This window comes from Malurus melanocephalus, unplaced genomic scaffold, assembly GCF_030028575.1.
Source record: "Malurus melanocephalus ecotype Western Australia unplaced genomic scaffold, MMel_1.1 scaffold_121, whole genome shotgun sequence".
Classification (NCBI taxonomy): domain Eukaryota; kingdom Metazoa; phylum Chordata; class Aves; order Passeriformes; family Maluridae; genus Malurus; species Malurus melanocephalus.
Window position 1 is genome coordinate 1,195,836 of NW_026623353.1, and position 21,343 is coordinate 1,217,178.

Below are 21,343 nucleotides of genomic sequence, written 5' to 3' on the forward strand. Positions count from 1 at the left end.
CTGAACTGTTCTGAAATGGCAGTGATCTCTTATCTTCTGTTGTGAAAATTGGTTCTGAAGCAATCTGAGGCTTCTAAGGAAATAAATATTGAGGAGAAACAGTACTGCACATAAAGGGAACTTCATGCCTGCAGGGTAGATGTTAAATATCTTGTGTTGAGTGTGCTTTAATTAGCCAAAAAGCATGTGGTATGTAGTTGTTGGTAGTGGTCATCAACAGCCCTTTGGGTGTGGTGGTTTGTTTGTTACTTTTCAGTGGGTTTTTGGTTGATTTTTGGGGTTTGGGGGTGGGGGAAGGTTCCTGTAGGACTTAAGAATGCATCACAGCCTTGTCAGATTTCCTGATGAAGTAATGGGACAATAAAATATCGTGTAATAACTGCATGTGCACAGTAGCTGTGATTTTTTTCCTCAGTTCTAGGTATCTGCTGATGGTATGAACATCACAGCTGAACTCTAAACTAAAATATTACACCTTTTATAAAGATCCTTTTTGTATAGTGTCAGAGAGGACACAATTTCGTACTGGGATAACAGAAATGGAGCATGTGAGTGTTTCTGGATCATGGTTTAAAGCTGTTACGAGGAACAATGACATCAAACCTTTTGTGACCTCCCTGTGCTGGAAGGTTCTGCTTGAGAGCATCTGTTGCTGGTGTCTTAGAGGCAGTAGAAGCTTCCAGCCACCTTGACACAAACTGCTTTTTGGCCTCTGAAAGCTGCATGTTTAAGACACATGCAGGAGGTAGAATAGTGGTGCTGACTAGATATCCACCTGCCTTCCTGAATTTAATCCTCATGCTGTAAAAGAAAAAACCTCACATATAAATCTTTGTACGCTGCTAGAAACAGATCATTTTGCCGTGTTTGATCTCACATGTCATCTCTTCTTCCAGCAGCTAAAAGATTCAAAGAGCCTTTGGCAAATCCTACCCCAATTTTCTTCCTAAAAGGGCATTGGTGCCACTCCCTGGCAAACCTCCCATTATAGCACTACCTCACTTTATAGTCAGGTCATATTTAGCTGATCTTCATGGTCTTCATGGATTCAAAGATGAAATTAACTCACTTTCTAAACCAAACAAACACATGAGATTCTTCTCAGATGGAATGGGAGTACTCTACTAAGTATAAATCCCTCTTTTGTTCAACAAATGGACTTTTAGGTTTGATGCCTGAAGTATAACTTGTGGAGATACAAAGTGTTCATTGAAATTGCAAAATATTTTGAGCAAAGAAAGACAAAAGTTATAAGTTAGCAAAAGACTCAGCATTTGGCATATGGCCAAATGACCTGACTCCAGGTGAGTAGTTGAGGGACACATACAACTTGCTCAAGAGTTACTGTTTGACAATTCACAGGCCTTGGTCAAGACACTGGGACTCTTCAGTGTACATCAAAACATTCTCTCTTCTCTAATATCTAACGAGAATCAGCATCGGGTGCTTTAGCTGCAACAAGTAAGACCTTGGGCAGTTATGTGATTCTCCATTTATTAAAACAATGGCAAATCTGATTATAAGAAAAAAAATCAAAGGCCTCTTAAATAACAAACCCAGTAGCTATTTGTTGTTTAATATTGCAACTGTCTTTGATTTTTTTATTATGATCCTGAATTTGGTCTGCGTTGATTTCTTATTTGATATCTGATTTGCAGTTTTTTTCTAAGCTCTGTTTCCAGGAAGACTTCTGTTGACATGTAATTTCAGGATATGAACCAACTAAACTGCTTTTATTTTGATAAAACTCACTTTCCACAAATCAGTAAGTCACCCTATCCATCTTTTTGCAGCTGTTTTAGGTATTATCCTAGCCATCCTTTTTTTTTGCAGCTGTTTGGTATCAACTCAAACAAGATTCTAGTCTAGTGAGACAGTGGATTCTTCACTCAGATAATGGCATCCTGACTCAGATGAAAAAGCTTCAGATTGTTGACTGTAAGAAGAAAAGATAAAGATTTAGTTTTTAGAACTTGTTTTAGCAGCATTTGATGTTTCTCTCTGTCCTTTGTCATATGCATAATGATAATCATGATAATCAATGATTAGTCAAAATGAAACAAAATCAAACAGAAGCAAGCTCTCCACTGTATTTTAGGTATTTTTGAACTTGCATCATCAAAAATGTTTCGATTTATAAAAATATTTTTGTGAGCTCTTCTTTTATTTCTGCTCCCTGAATTGCTGAACCCTAAATGCAGCATCCTTTTTTGCTAATATTTAAAATATTATTGATGGATAAATTAATACAATGAGGGAACTAAGGCCAACAGTAACCTTATATGTGGAGCCCTCATGAGTCTTAGGAGTATTAGATGGTTTTGGCATTTTACGCACTTTAAATTTCTAACTCTTCTTCTAGTCTGAACCATGCAATCTGGATTTAGGAGAGGCTCAGTAAATTTATGCCAGCTGAGAATTTGTTTCAGCATATTTTGTAAATTGTCCTGTAATAAACAATAACTCACTCAACAACATAGAGTCCAGAATACTTTTTTCTCTGTACAGAAGTACAGCTTTGTTGGTTTGAGCAATAGTGCAGCAGTGTAAAAGGGGGCATGTCATGTGAGTAGCAGGCCCAGTGATAGGAAATGCATTTATTTTCCAGTGACCAGGGTCATTATGATTCTCTTTGAATAGCATTGCTGCTTTATTCCTGAGCTTCATCATCAGTTCCAACTGATGCCCTTACAGATGTAGTTAAAATGATGTTTGTTTTTAGAAAGTGTGATATCTAAATTTGAGAACTGCAACTTTTTTTTTTCCCTAGTTTCCTTCTGAAACAAACAACCATCACCAGCATATTCCCCTTCCTGAGACAAATTTCTAAAATAGAGATAATGGATTATAGGAATGAAACCTTACAGAAGCTTCTGATGAATGTAGATGTGACTACATCTTACATGATCTTGGTAAGGTTTATGATCAATCTTCTCTGGTTTTCTTCCTATTTGAATGATATATCTTACTTTTTCAAAAGTGTATGGTGAGAGATTTTGGGGATTTTTTATGTTTGTTTGCTTGTGTTTCAATAAGAGAGTACGTGGAATATCTGCCCAATATCTGAAATAGAAAGCCCAAATGAGAAATGGAAAGTGAAGAAACTAAGCTCTCAGAGAAAAGTTCTGATCCCTTTGTGCCACCAATTGAAATACACTCTCTCACAAAGACAAAATAGCTATTTTAATTGAATGCTTGTACATGTTGAGGAACACAAAAAATGCTGAGTTCAGCTTACTTAGTTTGTAAATATTCATGTATTAGTAGGTTTTGTGATTGCTTTCAGGTATGATGAAAATTCTGTAATTTAATGTAAAGGAGAAAAATTTTGCAGGGCTTTAAAATGTTATCATTTTACAGGGAAGAAAAGAGAGACTATATTGCATACTTGTGGTCATACAGGATCAATTCCAGCACAGCATGGATAATGGGTGTTCTGAGAGTGTGTCCCAAGGTCAGTAACAATATTGACAAAAAGAGTAGCTCTTCAAAGTAAATATTAAAGACGAGTTAGCATTGCAGGCAGTAATATTTAACAAAAAGTGTTGACTTTTTTTTTGCCTTTTTTTTTTTTTTTTTTTTTTTTAAGCACAAACCTTATCCATGCATCCAGACCTGCTATGTGTTCAGGTATGTAATCGTTATTGCAATTGGTATTCAGTGAAAGGTTATCATAGCAACAAGACAGTCTAGGTTGGAGTGTTTATGATTTGTGTTGTGTGGTTAATTTCTTTATTTCACTGCTTAAGTTGTTGTGTTGCAAATGGAAGAAAGGTTTTGAATTCACATAGCATATGAAGCAGTGAGTGTGAGTCATTTGTTTGCAGCTTTGATAACAGAATCTACTAAACCATAAGGAGAGTCAGAATTAGTAATGTCATTTCAATGGAATGTTGCTTCCAGTCTAAGCAAGAATGGATATTCTGCTGTTAAAAGACATGCCAAAACAGCAAATCACAGCTGTAATTGTAATTTTTAATGTAATTTTGAATTAATGGTTAAACAGAGCAAGTGTAAATCAGTGTTAGGCTTTGAAGTGCTTCATAAAACTAATTCTACACCTTTGATGAAACATATCCTAAAGAATGACTTTGTGATTTTTAGGATGGTTTGGATTTATCGGCCTTTTTGTTTCATTTTCTTACTTGCTTCCGTTTACAGTGGTAAGTGAATATATAATTCCTGAGATTTACACACAGCATAAAGCAACTCTTGCAGAAGGGGAGAACATTAGTAACTGCAGGCTGCTCCTGAGAGAGAGCTCTTTATTCTGCTGGATTGAGTCGAGTTTGGGTGACTGGCATAACCCTATTGTATGACATTGAACTTTCTAATGAGTCTTTACTGACACTGTCCTGCCACCCCCCATGCTGTCACCTCCACCAGCGCACAAGGGACCATGGCAAGGACAGTTTTCTCTATAGGACTGAGTCTGCATTTGTATTGTATCTGTGAAATTGGTGCAATGCTCTGTGTTCTGTGCCTAAGGTAAGGTTCACAGCCTAAGCAGCACCTTTGGGTGCAGGAGGTAATGTGTTAATGATTTACTTTGATCCATTTGCAAAAGTTAAACTACTAAAATGTACTGCGCTCCTCTGAAATTCCCCTCRCTGATAAATGATAACTAGGGCCCAACACGAGTGTAAGTTCAGTAATATATTAACTGTTTTCTTTGAGAACAATTAGGTAACAGGTTTTTTTTGGCAAAATCTAATATATAAATGTAGTATTATTTAAGAAAATATTTTACCTGGCCTTAAATCCCAGAAAAACCAAAACCTTTGAAAATTTCAGGGGCCTAGAAAACATTTTCATTAAATTAAAGGATTTAGAACCCATGTAGTTTTACATGGTGTATACTTTTACAGCATAAATAATTTTTGGGTGCTCATTTATGCTAGAAGAAGGTAAATAAGAGCCAAAATATATGATACAGCAAATAATTGCAATATTCTTTTCTTTTAGCTTTGGACGTCACTTAAAGTACTCTGAGAATAGAAAATGCTTTTCTGTTAATGACAAAGTTGGACAAAGAAACTCTACAAAGAATAATAAATGCCATTTTTTAAAGAATATCTTGAAAGTACATATATATCAGAGAACTTGGATGTTTATAATGTTTAATGTTTTACTAATAAGGAATTAACCATTGAAAGATATTAGCATATAGCACATGTATCTAATAATTCCTTACTTTTTTCTCTTTTTTAAAAAAATTATATATTTCACCTGTGTGCAGGAAACACTGAACTGTCAAAGTATAGTTCATAATCATATTAACAAATAAATCCAATTTTAATATTTTAAAACTATAAAATCTAATATGATAGTTTCATTTGTTTTCATTTTCAATAGCATTTGAAACAGTATGATTTCTCTATAGTAACAGATTAAGCCACTAGATAAAATGGCTGGGTTTTCAGCTGAGTTTCCTCCCAGTCTAATGTAAAAAACACATTATTTTCACTTTCTCTTTTATCCAAGAAAAAGCACTTACGTAGGTACAGGAATAAAAATCAGCATTTTGCTGGCTTGCTACTCTTTCTGGAGAGCAAATTAAAGAAGAGTCTTCTGTGCAAAGACAGCTCTCTTGTGTGTTTTAAAACTGATCTTAGAGTCCTTTGACAAGCTATCCTGTTCTCCACTGCAATGAATATTCGAGACCCCCGAGAGCCTTGAGACTGACAGAACAGGGGGCAAGGTCTGAAGTTGCATCAGGGGTGGTTTAGGTTGGATATTAGAGGTTGGGCACTGGAACAGGCTCCCCAGGGAAGTGGTCACAGCACCAAGCCTGGCAGAGTTCAAGAAGTGTTTGGGCAATGTTCTTGGGCACATGGTGTGACTCTTGGGAATGGTCCTGTGCAGGGCCAGGAGTTGGACTCAATGATTCTTGTGGATCCCTTCCAACTCAGCTTATTCTGTGATTCTGTGATCCTACAAGTGCCTTCATTTTGCAAGATGGGAGCAGGTTGCTGCTTCGGTACCTTTGCTGCACAACTCTGCAGTATGAGTGGTTGTCATTACACAGTTCAGCATGTCATTCAGAATTCCTGCAGATGCAAGGTAGTAGTAGAGCTCATTTTTTCCCCAGACAGTTCCTGAGAGGTTATTGCTGTAACTAATTTCCTTCATTGTAAAGGAAGTTTGGGGGCTTCAGGGTGGCGAGTGAGGGAGCTGAACGCCTGTGCAATACTGGGAGCCATTGAGGCTGTGAACAGCAGCACCACCTGTGATTCTGACCTCAGAGCATCCCTAAACAAAATAGGACTGTCTTTACATAAAACTTTCTGACTCTTTTTGGTCTTTTCACTTCCTCTTCCTGGTTTTCCTCGTAATGATGTCCTGTATTGGTTTCTCTCAGTAGAAGGTTCTGCTGTTGAGATTTTCCATGAAAAGGCACTTTCTGCCATACAGATCTTCTTTATGCCCAATCCTGCTTCTTGGGTTTCTTCCTTCGCTCCAGCTGCCCTGCTCCAGTGCCGGGTATGAGGCAGGGAACTGAGGGACACACCCTAGAGAGCATTGTTTCTGCTGGAGGGCAAAGATGAGACTCTCAGAGGAACAGTGCTACTTTCCCCCCCTTATTCACTTTTCCTGACAAAAGACTGTTTTAAATACAAGGTTAATGATATAGAGGAGCAATGGCTTTACCCTCTCTTGGTCAATTGGGTGCTTGAGTCTCTAATAATTGACACATTTTGTTATTCCGTGTCAGAATGTGTGACTCAGATCTATGAGAATACATTCTTCCAAGGAGGAGATCTCGCCACGTTTTTTACCCCGACTGTCAATTACTGCCAAGTAGTGTGTACTTACCATCCCACGTGTCTGCTCTTCAGCTACTTGCCAGCGACATGGACTAAGGATCCTGCAAAAAGGTAGAATGTTCATGTTCATGTGTCTGGCGCTGGTCTCCTGTGGTAATTTAGAAACCTGGTAGCATTTTGACAGAACACAGGCACACAGGGAAAGGTACAGGGTTGCCATGGAAAACAATGTCATGTATCTCTAAAACTGGAGATCTAAGGGTAATTGCTTGAATTCAAAAGGTTAAAATTGACAGTGCCCAATTTTTCACACTCATCCACTCTTTTCAAGGAAAGAGAACTGACTGTCCACTCCCTCCTCTATGCCATGTATTTATTGTTGAGGGACAATGTGAGTAATTTCACTTCTCTACTGATCCCCTCAACTGTTTCCCATAATTTCTATTTAGAATATTTTTATCACAATTAAGAATTTCAGTGGCCTGAGAGAACAAAGTTCTCTTTCCTCTGTGTGTTTCTGTTCTCCAAACCCTGCAGGGCTCTGTTTCTCCTTTTCTTGACATCTCTTGGAGCTCCTACAAACACATAATATTCTCATCTGCCACCAGTGCCAACAGTGTGTAATGCTCTACCCTATTTTTCTTCCAACTGCACTTATTAAAGTTTTCATGTTGAGGGATAATGGACAGCCTTCATTTCATCCGAGAAACAATTATGGAAGTCTGGGTTGTACTGCAAAGCTGTGACTTGCTGCATTTTAAAAAACAGGTTCTCCTGCTATTTAAAAGACAGCGATACAGAAATGCTGCCGAAAGTGGATATGGAAGGAGCTATCTCTGGACATTCGTTAAAGCAGTGTAACATCCAAATTACTGGTAAGAAATGGTTATTCACATGCATGTATGTTATGCTCTGTATTGGGTAGCAGCTGTTAAAAAATTAGCATTCTGAAAAGATGAATGGAATCATGGAAGCAGCCAAGCAGGGACTTGTGTGCTCTTTAACAGACCACTTTCAAACACAGGTGACAAAACCTCCCCTGTTTTTATCCTTCAAGCCCAGCTATCCACCACCCAGGCTCCCCAGTGAGGTAACAGGGAAACCATGCTCCTGCAGTTGCTGTTTCTTTTGCTAAAGGCAGATGGGCGTCTGTGTTTTAACTGCTGATTCCAGCTTTTAAGATTAATTTACTACTACAATTCCTCTCCAGAAAGATGCTCATTTGACATGTGTGATGCTACTTAATTACTCTGAGAGGCAGATGCTCAGCAAAGCAGAACTGAGTAGTCACAAAATGATGACACAGTACCTTTGTGATTCTGTGTGATAATTTTTTAGCAGCTGCATCTTTTAGGGTATGTGTGCTATGCACGAAGCCTAAATGTCAGCATGCCATACCTGCAAGTTATCACCAGGCACATTGAAAGCCTATTAATTACATTATTAAATGTATTTTATTTGTATTTATACTTGCACTGTCATAATGGTGTCATTAAAAGGAAATCAACTTTAAGCATAGCATGGTACTTTAGAAATCTAACAGAATATTTTAGAATAATAGAATTTATTCAATTCCTGCCTTTGAGGACAAATAGTGATTTATGGATGTCAGGCTAGTTCTTTAGTTGTATTGGCATAGCACCTCAGTATGGCAGGACCAAATGGGTTTTTATGCAAGTTCTCTATTGTAGCTATTACCAAGTAAATTTGGCTTGCTTTTGCTTGCCACTTGCCTTTCAGAGCAGTCAGGTCCTTTAAAAGCTCTTCCCTGCCAATAACCCATCATGTTTATATTTCTGGGTATCTTGGCCTAGATAACGAGATTTCAGTGGAATATTATTCTATTTAGACTAATTAATACTGGAATGACTCTAGAATCAGGCTGAAATGAAAAGCTACCCATATATGTCTAAAAATGTCTCTAATCGTTGTCTGACTCTTGTTCTGTGGAGACCCCTAATGACCTGCATTTCAAACCCCACAGTGGCAATCCTCCCTCTGGGGAGTGTAAATTAAATATTCTGACTCAAATGGGAGATGTTTATTGCTTATGAGGACAGAATTTGCCATTTAAACTGCTGTGTGAATTTGGAATTGGTAAAATACATTTTAATATTGATCCTGAGTTCTTGCTTTGGCGAATGTCATCCTGGTCTTGGTGCTTAGAGCCCTTCTCTCACATAGGCAGAGGCACTGTCAGTCTGCGAGTTTTTCCCCTTGCATGAGGTACTACAGTAAACCTACATTTCTGATTTGGGGCTAGATCTATGTATAAAGAATGATGTAATTGAAATGAGCGTGGGAGGTGGCATCTGGGTTATGAGGGCTGTGTCATACAAACTGCTATCTTTTGGGCAATTTGGGGCATGATACAGGGAAAAGAATAGAAGTACATTTTCAGAACTTGGTCTCTCTTTCTCCACAGCTTGCAGCCCAGATGTCCATGAAGGACTGGATATGGAAGGGACTATTTTTGATATTAGTATGGCTGACAGCTATCAAGAGTGTCAAAAAAGATGTACCAATGACAACCGTTGTCATTTTTTTACATATGCCTCTGAAACATTTCCAAATGCAAGCTTTTGGTAAATACAGGTTGGATTAATTTCCCTGTACAGCCCTGTGCTTTAGTAGAGTAAATCTCAGAGCAGTCTAAGGTGCAAGAATTTACTCAAGGACATTCAATTTATTTCTCCTTGCAATGTTTGTTCACACTTACAGGTAGGAAAATGTCAATAATAAATTTGCTTTCATTTGTCCATTGGTGACAAAGACATCAAATTATTGTAGCCCTGAAAAAACCTAAACTCCTCTGAAGGTGCTGAAATGCAAATTATATTGGTAGCTGTGCTGCATGTTTGCTTTGTTCAATCTTCCTCTACCTATTGTTCTGAAAATAGCATCATCAGAGCAGACACAGAAATGATTTCATTTTTATGAGGCTTATTTTTTAGCTCTTAATCTGCTCAATTTTGCAAGTTAAACATTGTTCAGCTAGCTCTGTTCATCATTTGAAACCTGTTTTGGAGGGTGGAGACTGTTCTGGCTCATAACCAGCTCCTGCACCACGGTAGTAATTGTGGGTTCAGGAGTGTGGTTTAGTCCAAGGAAGAAGTCCAGTGTTTTCTTACCACTTTCTTTATTCTTTGCAATTCAGTAAAAAATGCTTCTTGAAACATACCAATGTAGGAACTCCAACCAACATAAAGGTGCTTGATGAGGTTGTGTCTGGATTCTCTTTGAAGCCATGTCACCTTTCTGAATCAGGTAACTATTCTAAATCTCTGATTCATTTTAGTTTGAAGGGTTATATATCCTGAAATGCAGTCTATCACTGATGTGTATAAATGTTTCATTATGCAGAATAATTCTAACACAATCTTATTCTAAAAATAGAGTTAGCATACTCAGACACAAAGGAGGTTCATCTCTTTTAAATTTTTTCATGTTATCATTTGTCTTACAGAAACAGTTTCATTCTTTAAAGATCAAAAGAAATCTTTTATAAGATTAGCTTGATGAAATTGTGTGTTATCTATGTATTGTGAATACAAAAATGAAAGATAAAATCCCATGAAATTCAAAGATATGGGGAAATAGAAGGCTTTCTACATTCTGTTTGTATACTGTGAATCTAAAAATATGTATTCAACCTTCTTATTCTTAAATGAAACGTCTTTCATCTTTTCATCTTTTGCTATTTTTTTATTCTTATTTTTTTAATCTATATCCACTTTTTCCTACTGTGTGATATTTTCCCTTCTTAATGATGATGATGTTATTCTGCTTTCCTATAGCCTTATTTTATCTCACAGATAATCTAGTTTTCCTGTATGAATCATGTTTTGTAGAGACCATGTCAGTAATTTTTTTTTCTAAAATAATATTAAAATCAGTGCTTTGGCTACTGCTGAGCAGCACTGGCACAGCATCAGTGCTCTCCCCCCAACATTCCCCCCACCAATAGGCCAAGAGTGGGCAAGATCCTGTGAGGGAATACAGCTAGGTCAGCTGACCCAAATTATCCACAGGGACATTCCATATCACATGATGTCAGCTCAGCTGTAAAAGCTAGGGAAAGGAGGAGGAAAGGGGCATAATATATTATTTAAAACATTTGCCTTCTGGAGCAACCACTATGCATGCTGAAGCCTGGCTTCCCAGGAAGTGGCCAGGTATAAATTGCTGCTGGGAAGTAGAGAGAGAGTAAAATTATTGTGTTCCTCCTCTGTGGTTGTGTGTGCACAAGCTTTTCCTTTTGCTTTAGTAAAATTCTTGATTTCAACCTATGACTCATTTTCCATTTCATTCTCCCTCCCCCATCTAGCTGGGAAGCGGGAATGATAGAGCAAGTTGCTGGGCACCTGGCCTCCAGCCAAGGGCAACCCACCACAGTCCTTTTTGATGCCCAGAATGGGCTTTTCCTATAAAACTGGCTTTACCTCAAACCTCGAGTTCTCTGGATTTTACCCTTCCAATTCTCTCCCTGATCTTTCTGTGGGGGAGTGAATGGCTGGTGGGACTTGATTGTTGGCTGGGATTAAACCATGACAGAATGTGAAAATCAGTCTTGTTCCTGCCTGTCTTTCCCTCCTTTCTGTGCCTTGTGAGAGAGGTAAGAGCAGAAAGAGAAAATAAAGAAATTGTGTGATCATAGAAGGCTTGACTGCTCTAGTGCATCAAGAGGTCATCTGATGAGATCAACTTCCAAATCCGAGATAAATCAGCTATGCCTGCCCAGACAGAGATTTGTAGAACGTAGTCATAAGCGCTCTGTAACATCTTCTGCCTTGCTGTTTTATCAATATATGAAATAGGTTTATCTGAATATTTGTGGGGCTTTTGCTGACTTTATTTAGATTATCCCTTTTTATGTGGCCTTTCAATTTGTGCCTTTGCCTTTCTGACTTTATCCTTATGCATACATGTTATTGCACATTCATATTACATATAAGGGTTTTCTGCCCTTTGCAAAGTTCTTTCCTTGAGGTCATTGGATATTGAGCAAATGATCACTGAACATGATCCTTGAGATCACGGGTTAGCTTCTCTAAAGTTTCAGATCCACGTTTATGTTTTAAATATAACTTCCTTTAGGAACTACCAATTTTCCTGAATGCTATTTCCCCTTAACATAACATTTTACTACTAATTGTCAGAGTTAATTTAGTCTTATTTTCTAGATTTCTGATTATTCTGATTTTTTGCTGTTCTTGCTGTATAATTGCTGCCAAGTATTGTTGTCTTTTCTTGCCTATGTTTTTTTGAAAACCTCATTAAATTAACAGGAAACACATATAAGATCTTCTTTTTCCTAGTTTTCCCTTTCTGTAGAAAGATATTCCCAGTATGTTTCCATAGCACACGGGGGAATATTGACTTGGTTGCTGTGCTTTCTCAGCAGCTGAAGTTCTCTGCTGCCACCAAGTCCTTCTTTCAGATCATTTCAGTAGTTTTACTATCTCTACAGCTTGATAAGTTCAAGAAACATCCTCTATGATGATGCTTCCTATTTTTTTTTTATTATTTTATTCTGGCACTAGGATTTTAACTGGGACTTCAAGTATATCTTTGATGAAAGAAACTCATAATCTCCTTTTAAACATGCTAGTACTTCCTGCAATCTGTAGTCTGGTTCTGCCAAGCCTCTGTTGTGTTATTTTGGCCATGTCAGAGGGCAGACTGAACAGCTCTCCTTATTCTGCTTACTTTTCAAATAGTAAAAGAAGTGTTAAGAAGATCATCCCAGTATTTTTTTTTGTAGTCTTCACAAGAACCTAATATACCTATTAAAAATTATTTTAAAGCTTTCCCTATTAGATTAGCAAATCTCTATCATAACATGTCATTCCTCTTTTCTTCTCTATGAATCACATCCCTTTCAATAGAGCTCTCAATGACATTACATATTCAAAAATGTTCTTGAGACAGTTTTTGGTTAAAATGTTGTGTTATCTTTCCATCTTATAAGTCACAGAAGGAAAATGGTAAAAAAGGCAAAAATGAATAATCTGTAAATCTCAATATTCTGATAACATACTAAAGTCATTGGAATTTTTATATTTTTGTTCCTTTCTTATACAGATTGTCAAATGGACATTTTTGAAGATCAAGAGTTTTCAGGAATTAATGTTACAAGTTTTTTCACTCCTGATATTTCTGTCTGCCAAACTATTTGTACATATTTTCCAAGGTGCTTGTTCTTTACATTTTTTACCAAGAAATGGAAAATAGAATCTCAAAGGTGAATATGACAATTAAATATAATTATCTACACAGAATTTTTCAAATTTATTTTTTAAAAACAGAGAACCTTTTTTTTAAATACTAATTCCTTTTACTTATATTAATTTTTGTTGAAAGGCTATTTTCAATAAAGCATAGCCTTTGATGGTTTTTGATCATAAATTTATATTTTCCTGTGGGCATTTTAACTGTTTTCCAATGTGATCAGGGATTTTGTATTGTGGTTGTGTGTCTGGTCTTAATCTGAATAGAGTTATACACATCAAAAATGCAGTGAGCCTCCAGATAGTTTTGAAGACTTAAAGCTGAATTTTATGACATTATTAAAAGAGCCATCTGGTTTCCTGGCAGGGTGAACTTATTTACTTGAAAAGATTTTTCAATTTAGTTAATGGGTTTAAAAATATTTCTATTTGGCTTCCGTCTTTCATACTTAGTAGTGAGTATGGTTCAAAATCAACATTCCACACAAACCAGAAGAATAAAGTTTCAAAGGAATTTCAGGGAGAAGCAAAGCTGAGATGGCATGCATCATTTAAAGTCACCTCTTCTATATATGTATAAATACTGCACAACCTTTAGTAGTACAGTAATATAAAAAACTGTAAGCACTGTAAAAACTGCCTCAATTTAGTGTGAAGTAGTGAAATTAGTGAATTCATTTTCATGTGAAATGCTCCTACAGATTGAGACTTGAGAGAAGAGAGCGTATTTAAGAAAGAACTTCTCTTACCAGTACTCAAATAATTATTTTTGGGATGTGAGAACAGATTTAGTTATTGTAAAAAATATTTCATTTTAGAAATCTTTGCCTTCTGAAGGCATCAACAAGTGGAATTCCAGAGGGGCTTGTATCACAAGAAAATGCTGTATCCGGTTTTGGCCTCCTAAATTGCAGAAAATCTTTTCCTGGTAAACAATAAATTGCAATAAAAATACTGATTTTGAATTAGTCTAATTAATAATTTTCTGATGCCTGCAATGCAATCATTCTTACAGCCTGCAATTCTCGCACTTACACTCATATGGATTTTTTGGGAGATGAACTTAATGTTACTTACACTGAAGGACACAGAGCCTGTCAGCAGGTTTGCACAGACATGATCCGCTGCCAATTTTTTTCCTATTCTCTCCTTCAAGGTTCATGCAACAAGGAAAGGTGAGATATATTTTTAAAAATGTTTAAATATTGCTGAAATAATAATTCCACAGATGTGATGAGGGAGTAACATATGTGTTCTTCAATTAAAAAATAAATAGAAACTAAATGTTTGCATTAATTCATTGGCAGAAAGTGTGCATGTCACCTAAGAATGTCCTCAAATGGATCTCCAGTGAAAATAGTACATGGGCCAGGAAGTATCTCTGGATACTCACTAAGATTATGTAAAAAAAAAGCCAGTACTGGTAAGTAAAACTTCTTTCATGAAAAAGAGCCAGTGCTTCTCCAATTTCAGTATATGAGGCCCAGTCATGTTTTTTAAGTGGTTTCTTTGCCCTAATGGGTGATTTTGTGCAGTTAGAGTGTTCTGAAAAAGTGAAGTTAGTCAGGTCTTCACATTGCAAACACCACAATAGCACTGCGAATTTGGTTTTTATAGACTTCATGATCATAAATCATGAAGAATGTATTGTGTATCACCTTCCCTAGATGGTACCTATTCAGTGATCAGCAGTAGTCTTATCTTCATTTTTCATTGGTAAGTGCAGGCTGTCTTTATTAAATTATTTCTGTAGTGTGTATGCAGCATTCTGCAAGAACAATTAGGATTGTTGGTGGGACAGACTCTTCCCCGGGGGAATGGCCATGGCAGGTCAGCTTGCACGCGAGGCTGAGTCGCCAGAGACACCTCTGTGGGGGCTCCATCATCAGCAACCAGTGGATTCTCACAGCTGCTCACTGCGTCTCAAGGTGAGGCCTAAACGTACAAAGAAGCTCCCAAGTTTGATTAAACATGTGAGATTAATTGAGGTTTACATTTCAGGATAATAACAATGAGAACTAGAATTAGATGAACTGCTTTAATGAAACCAGAAGGTGACATTTTCAGGTAGACTGTTCTGTTTCCTCAAGTAAGTGGGAACTTCATACTTTATCCCTTTGTAGAATAGTATTGTGCTGCTGATGCTAAATTAATTTAATGAACCTAGAAGATGAAATTCTAGAGCAGACAACAGATTTACAGAACTGTAGAGATTCTCATGAGGTACAAGCCTTTTCTTACTGTAATACTGCATTAGGCTGTTTATTCACAGTCTGTCTTTTCCCCTCAGTCTTGAGAATCCCAACATTTGGCGTGTTTATGCTGGCATTTTAAGACAATCAGAAATAAATGAGGATACGCCCTTCTTCAAGGTGGAAGAGATTATCATTCACTCTCAGTATAAGTTCGCACAGATTGGATATGACATCGCTTTAATGAAGCTTGTGAATCCTATGAATTTTACTGGTATGTGGTGTATTGCAGAGGAATTCTGACAATGTGCAGGATGACACAGGGCTGGCAGTGCTATGGCACTGCATGACACCTGAGCTGGCTTTCTTTTTTATGCTGGTACTGGGGTTTGAGGAGAATCTGTTCTGTTGGCTTTGAAAAGAACATGGGTGGCTTTAATTTATGTAATGGGAGTGATACACAGTGTAAGGGACAAAACATAACTTGGAGGCTGTCATCAGGGATCATGTGGATGCCCACAAAACCTTACAGTTGCACTTGTCTCTGCTGGTCAAATTAATATTTCTTATCATATTTTAGATCTTCAACTACCTATTTGTCTGCCATCAAAAGAAGACTCTAGCGTATTTTATACTGACTGTTGGGTAATTGGATGGGGTTACAGAAAAGAAAAAGGTACAGACAAACACTTTTTAAACAGTGAATTCTTTTATTTTTAGAATTAATATATTTGACAAAAAGCAACTCAGTTTTTTAAAAAAGAAGAAAATTCTTCTCTGTTCTTAGCTACCATTATTCCTTCTAGACAGTACTTTAATCCTTCATTGGAATTTATTTCTACTAAGACATTACAAAATGTAGATGAAAGGTGTATTAAATTATCATTAAATAGGTCCATGCTCTGACACAATTGTTAATTTTATAAATTGATTCAATAGTTTAAAATACCTGCGAATTCAAGTTTAAATGTATGTTGTACGATACTCACATTCTTTTCCTTAGATTCTCACTTAACCCCAGTTATCTGGGTTTGCACCCTCCTTTTTATTTGCCTACCTGAAACAAAGGGGAAAAAACTTACTGCTGAACTGTTTTGAATTGCAGTCTGCACATAACCCATGGTTTTTTGTTTTTTTTTTTTTTACATGATTGTATCCATATGACTTTAGAAATCAGAGATTGAAGTATGCTGCTTTTATTATTCTGAAAATTGGTTATAAACAATGCCAATGACTTGCGTTTTGATAGTAGGTGAGATTTGAACTCTGATTTTATATGGATGTAGGCTGAAAAGCTCTTAATTATGAAGCTATGATTTTACATTTATTTATTTTTTTATATTTTATGTGTAATTTTTATATGTTTATATAGATGTATCCACACCTATTTAACCTTTTCCTTTATACACCTGCCTATCTGGAAGTTATAGTTCAATGTGAAATCTTACAAATTTAGGGAGACACTCTATAGACAAATCTCTTCTGTTAATTATTAGAGAAAAGGCTGCTCTTAAACTCTTTTATTTAGTCTGCTTTCTGCATCTTGAAAACTACTGGGATAGACAGCAGCACAGATTTGGCAGCTGGAAGATGGCAAACTTATTGCAACACTTTACTAGGAAACACTTTACTAACACAAAGCAATGCAAACCGCAATGCTCCGAGGGCCAATGCCCTGAGAGCCATTCACATGTGAGGATTCATTGCAGATCACAAGGGACTTTTGAAGCTTTTCCAGTCATGCAAAAGAAAATGGCATTATAAAAACATTTAAATTAGAAGACAATTCCCTTTGTTTACTAACACAAAGAAAGGAAAATTGGAGTCATGAACATCTATTAACACTCTAGAAGCAGCCGTCTCCCACTTTGCAGTATCGGTGTATGGAGATTTCTAGAGGTGAATTTTAACCTTTATTTTGCTAGAATCAAACATATGTCTGCTCATACTGCCTTTTACATAGGTCGGGTACAAGATATTCTTCAGAAGGCTCCTGTTCCCTTCATGTCAAAAGAGGAATGCCAGGCGAGGTACTGGAAGCGAAGAATAGGTGACAAAGTGATCTGTGCTGGCTATGACGAAGGTGGAAGGGATGCCTGTAAGGTAATGACAAACTGTAGTGTATAGTTATACATTTCAAACATATGTTCAAATATGTAAGTGAATACTATAATTATTTTTAATTGCTATTAGAAAAGAATGATTATCAACAGAGCTTGTAATTACCTTGTCACGTTTTGTTGTCAAAAGCACAGAAAAACAATGCACATGGAAAATGTTTCATATATGAATATATTGAATATATGTGTTTCATATATTGAAATCTTTAGGGATAAATTCCATGGATAGGAGGCTCTCTGAGTGTGGATATATAGATATTCATTTAGGGAATAAAGCAGTATTCCTTCAGACTATCAGAAATCCAAAGACAGCAAGTATAGTATCTTGAAGCATTTCTCCAAACAAAACAGATTTCCTATGTGGTTTATTTTTTAAAAATTTCTTGGCATAAAATACAGTACATAAAAGCTTATTTTAAATCACCAGCTGTGTACAAACCAGAAGGGAGGGTGCTAGCAATGCTATTAAAATGCATGGGGAGTAGACAGCTAAAAACAAGCTGTGCAAACTGCTCTGTTTGTAATTAGAATTGAAAATGTCACAACAGCGTGAGTTCCATGAGCAAAATTCTCTGCTCAGGTGTAAGCTCACGCACTTTCCCCAGTTTAAATATTCTGAGTTAATTTCTGCTAGAAGCAAATAATCTGATTATTAATACTAAATAAAGTTTTGACTGCAAACATTTAACAGTTAATATTTGTATGTCAAAATTTTACTTGCAATGATTGGATAGGAATAAAAATACTTGGAGCTGGGAAGTAATTTTTCCTCTATGCCAATTAACCTTTATCTGATACAGTGTAACAGAACATGGAGATGCTCTTTTAAAAAGTAACACAGATGCTATTGTCTTAACAACTCATAATTACTCTACAGAACCTTTTGTTGGTTAGGAATAGGAAAAGAAAATAGAAAGGTATTTTATCCTGAGGGGGACACAGTCGCTCAAGATAAGCCACATGGAGAACTGAGGTACTAAAAACAAGGTTAGAAGAAAAAACACTGCCAAATTGGCTCGTTTTCTCACTTGAATGTATAGTTTTCATTGGGTTTTAAATCACTGGATGTAGATAAGTTAATAATAATTTTTAAAAAGAAAATTTAAAAGCCAGTAGTTTTGAACCTCCATGGGAAGTGGAAATCATTTGCAATGATTATTTAGAAAACAGTTTACTGAAAAATAAGAAAACCTGTTTTAGTCCTCTCTTAATTAGCCTTAAGTGAAAGAGATCTGGGCAGTTATGCTGAAAGTAACATCAAATGATGCTGGTCTTATTCAAGGCTTTCTTTGTGACAGAAATACTGATGGGGCCTCTTCCTTGCGTGCTCTCTCTTTTTCTCCTGTGACACAGGGAGATTCAGGAGGGCCACTGTCATGCAGGCACGAGGAGGTCTGGTATCTGGTGGGCATCACCAGCTGGGGCGAAGGATGCGCTCGCCCCAGGCAGCCGGGAGTCTACACCAAAGTTGCTGAGTATTCAGACTGGATTCTAGAAAAAACTACACAGCATGAACATTACTGACTTGTTCTAAGTGATGGTTTGGAATAGCAACCCTCAGAGCAATGTGATAAAGCGTATTTGTGTTTTTTAAATGGTGTTTTTTGTTAGTCTGGAGTGTAAAAGGCTTCTTTTAAAACATAGAAAAGCAGGAATGAATGAATTCTCCTACTGAAAAATAAAAAGCAGTGATAAAAATAAACTCTGTGATAAAATCACTGATTTGGCATTAAAAAAGTTATGGGTGAGCCATGGAATTTTCTGTCCTTGGTAGAATAAAATGGGAGTGGATGAGGTTGCAGGACATGTATGGACCTGGGAACTGGGAACTACTGACTTAGAAGGTTGCAAAACAGCAAAAAGGAATTTCCCTCCCTTCTCTGAACATGGCTGTAAAGCTTATTAAAGGGCTGGGGAAAGGGAAGCTAAGTCATGGAGATGCCTACATGGTTGCATAAACCTAGTCTCCTTAGGGAATATGCCAGAAAATTGTCAGTACTAACCAAGAAAATAAACCCAGAGGTCTTGGCAAGTTCATCAACAGTTTTATGAGTGTGGTAACAGTGCTGTGTGTGAGTTGGCGCAGGCAGAGGGAACAGCCACTGGCCTACTGCTGAAATGCGAAGGCTGAATGTTCTCCCTGGCTGGAGGGCCCCTGGAGCAGCCCCGGGCAGAGGGACAGACATGGACACAGAGACCATCAAGCCCAATTGACACTGGAAGACCCCGTCCTGCTGTTCCAGAGCTCTGCCAAGGGTTTGCACAGACAAGGTTTGCCTTCGTGCTATGATCTTCCTTGGGCTTTGCTCTCCTCAGGTCTAGGTCCCTTGGGGTTTCTCCAAGTTACCAAACCCCTCTGTTATCTATACACAGATGTTCTCAGGGCACACAGAAGAAGGCATAAAATATATATTTTTCTACATTGCTACTCTCCAGACTTTTTGCATTCCCAGGTGCAAGGACACTTGAGCGAGTTTATAATCCCCATCAGTCTTCTACTTTTAACCTATTTCTCCCAATACTCTTTCACTTGATTATTCTAATTTCTGTGGAAAAGTTTCTGATAAGAACAATAATAAGGGTCTACTTCTCTTGAGGAAGAATTTCCAGAAAAATAAATAAAAGGATCCTCTGCTTTAGAGGGACACAATGTCAGTGGCCTTTAGCAAAATATTTTTATTTTCCAAATATCTAACTTGATTAAAGAAACAACATTTTCCTTTTCCTATTTTTCCTTATTTCCTTGTATAATTTTCAGTTACTTTGTGTGAGGTAGCAAACATATTTAATGGCTGAAATTAATACTAGAGTGAGAAACAGCGGTCAAAAATTAATTACCTTCCCACAGTAAGAAGCAGCATTTCCCACTGCATCGGAAAGGAGAGCAGGGTACTATCACTGTCTTTGCCAAACTTTATGAGCTTGTTTCCTAATCATCTACATTACCATAATTGCTGAAAATATGTTCCAGAGTGCTACTCCTAATTGCCGTACACCACACTGGGAGGTAAACAGAAGGAGTGGCTCTGCGAGGGAATGAGGTCATGAAACAGAAATTAAAAATCAAATTTATGGGAGAAAATAATAAACTGAAATCTGCTGAAATTTACTTTTGTATTTAATTTTTTTAAGCTTTATTGGTAAATAATGCTGAGAAAAAAAATCCACACTGCAAGCTTATACTCCTATCTGTGTCTGGAGTCAGGGTGTGCAGTGCTAAGCTGACTGCAGTCAACAAAATTTAAATCCCAAAGCTGTATTCAAAGGTTGGGGAGTTGATTTAGTTCGCTTGTTTATTTTGAATGTATCAGAAAACAGATAAGGGATGAAAACAGTCCAGACTTAACAGGAGGGGAGAGCCAATGCTGCTGTTGCAGGCACATCTGGGGAAAGAGCAGTGGCCCCACAGTGGACTCCTGGTGACAGGGGCCTGAGCCACTGGGGTGCACAGTGACAAAGGTCTCACGCCTTGGAAGTCCCAAGTGCAGGACGTGGATGTTGAGAGAGCCAAAGGGCAGTGTGGTGTGCGCTGGGGAACTGGATCAAGGGTGAGAGGGAAGCCATATCACTGTGCTGGGATTTTGCCAACACTGCAGAAGCAGAAACAGGAGATAAAGGTGGGGGCTGATGTCTTTTTCACGCTCTGTTTAATCCACAGCTGGTTTAAAATAACAGCGAGCCTCAGACATGCTGTCAAAAACCTAGAGACTTAAATAAGGGACTGAGAAAGAAAAAATAGAATACAGGAGAAAAAAAGTGCAAGATTCTTGGCATTCAAGTGTGGTTCTGTCCTCATGGGAAAGGAATGAAGACAGCTGGAAAAGAGTTGCTGAAGAAAAAAAGGAATTGCTTCAGTACAAGAACAGAGTCTGAAACTCCCTAAAATAAGAATCATCAGGAGACCATCCAAAATGCTTGTCTGCCAATACTCAAACTAAACTAGTGTATGCTAAAGAGCATATGCAATGTCAATCTAATAACCTTTAAACTTTCTCATAATAATGCTGTCATCAGCTTCTTTTTCAAATGCACCA

At 37.3% G+C, this 21,343-nt stretch overlaps 1 protein-coding gene across 5 annotated transcripts; it reads left to right on the top strand.

Moving 5' to 3' along the window:
* Positions 1-1,829: 1,829 nt before the first annotated feature.
* On the top strand, positions 1,830-19,134 carry KLKB1 (kallikrein B1). 5 transcript variants are annotated; one of them, XM_057370245.1, is made up of 18 exons: positions 1,830-1,938; positions 2,771-2,912; positions 3,361-3,454; positions 3,585-3,630; positions 4,105-4,163; positions 6,716-6,878; positions 7,536-7,642; positions 9,193-9,352; positions 9,925-10,034; positions 12,852-13,011; positions 13,816-13,925; positions 14,013-14,172; positions 14,305-14,420; positions 14,751-14,925; positions 15,288-15,463; positions 15,770-15,865; positions 17,153-17,292; positions 18,663-19,134. In XM_057370245.1, exons 2-18 carry the CDS (start codon positions 2,841-2,843, stop codon positions 18,831-18,833), a joined length of 2,115 nt encoding a protein of 704 aa, XP_057226228.1. In that variant the 5' UTR covers positions 1,830-1,938; positions 2,771-2,840; the 3' UTR covers positions 18,834-19,134. The 5 variants fall into 5 exon arrangements, with proteins under 5 accessions (XP_057226228.1, XP_057226226.1, XP_057226227.1 ...); XM_057370241.1 differs by lacking the exons at positions 1,830-1,938; positions 2,771-2,912 and having other exon boundaries at positions 3,384-3,454; positions 3,590-3,630; XM_057370242.1 differs by lacking the exons at positions 1,830-1,938; positions 2,771-2,912; positions 3,361-3,454; positions 4,105-4,163 and having other exon boundaries at positions 3,596-3,630.
* The last annotated feature ends 2,209 nt before the right edge of the window (positions 19,135-21,343 follow it).

Bases quoted from the DNA above. Each gene is read 5' to 3' on its own strand.
- KLKB1 (XM_057370245.1), top strand. From the start codon at position 2,841: ATGGATTATAGGAATGAAACCTTACAGAAGCTTCTGATGAATGTAGAT. The intron at 2,913-3,360 runs GTAAGGTTTATG...ATCATTTTACAG, and splicing joins CTACATCTTACATGATCTTG to GGAAGAAAAGAGAGACTATA. The intron at 3,631-4,104 runs GTATGTAATCGT...TGTGATTTTTAG, and splicing joins CAGACCTGCTATGTGTTCAG to GATGGTTTGGATTTATCGGC.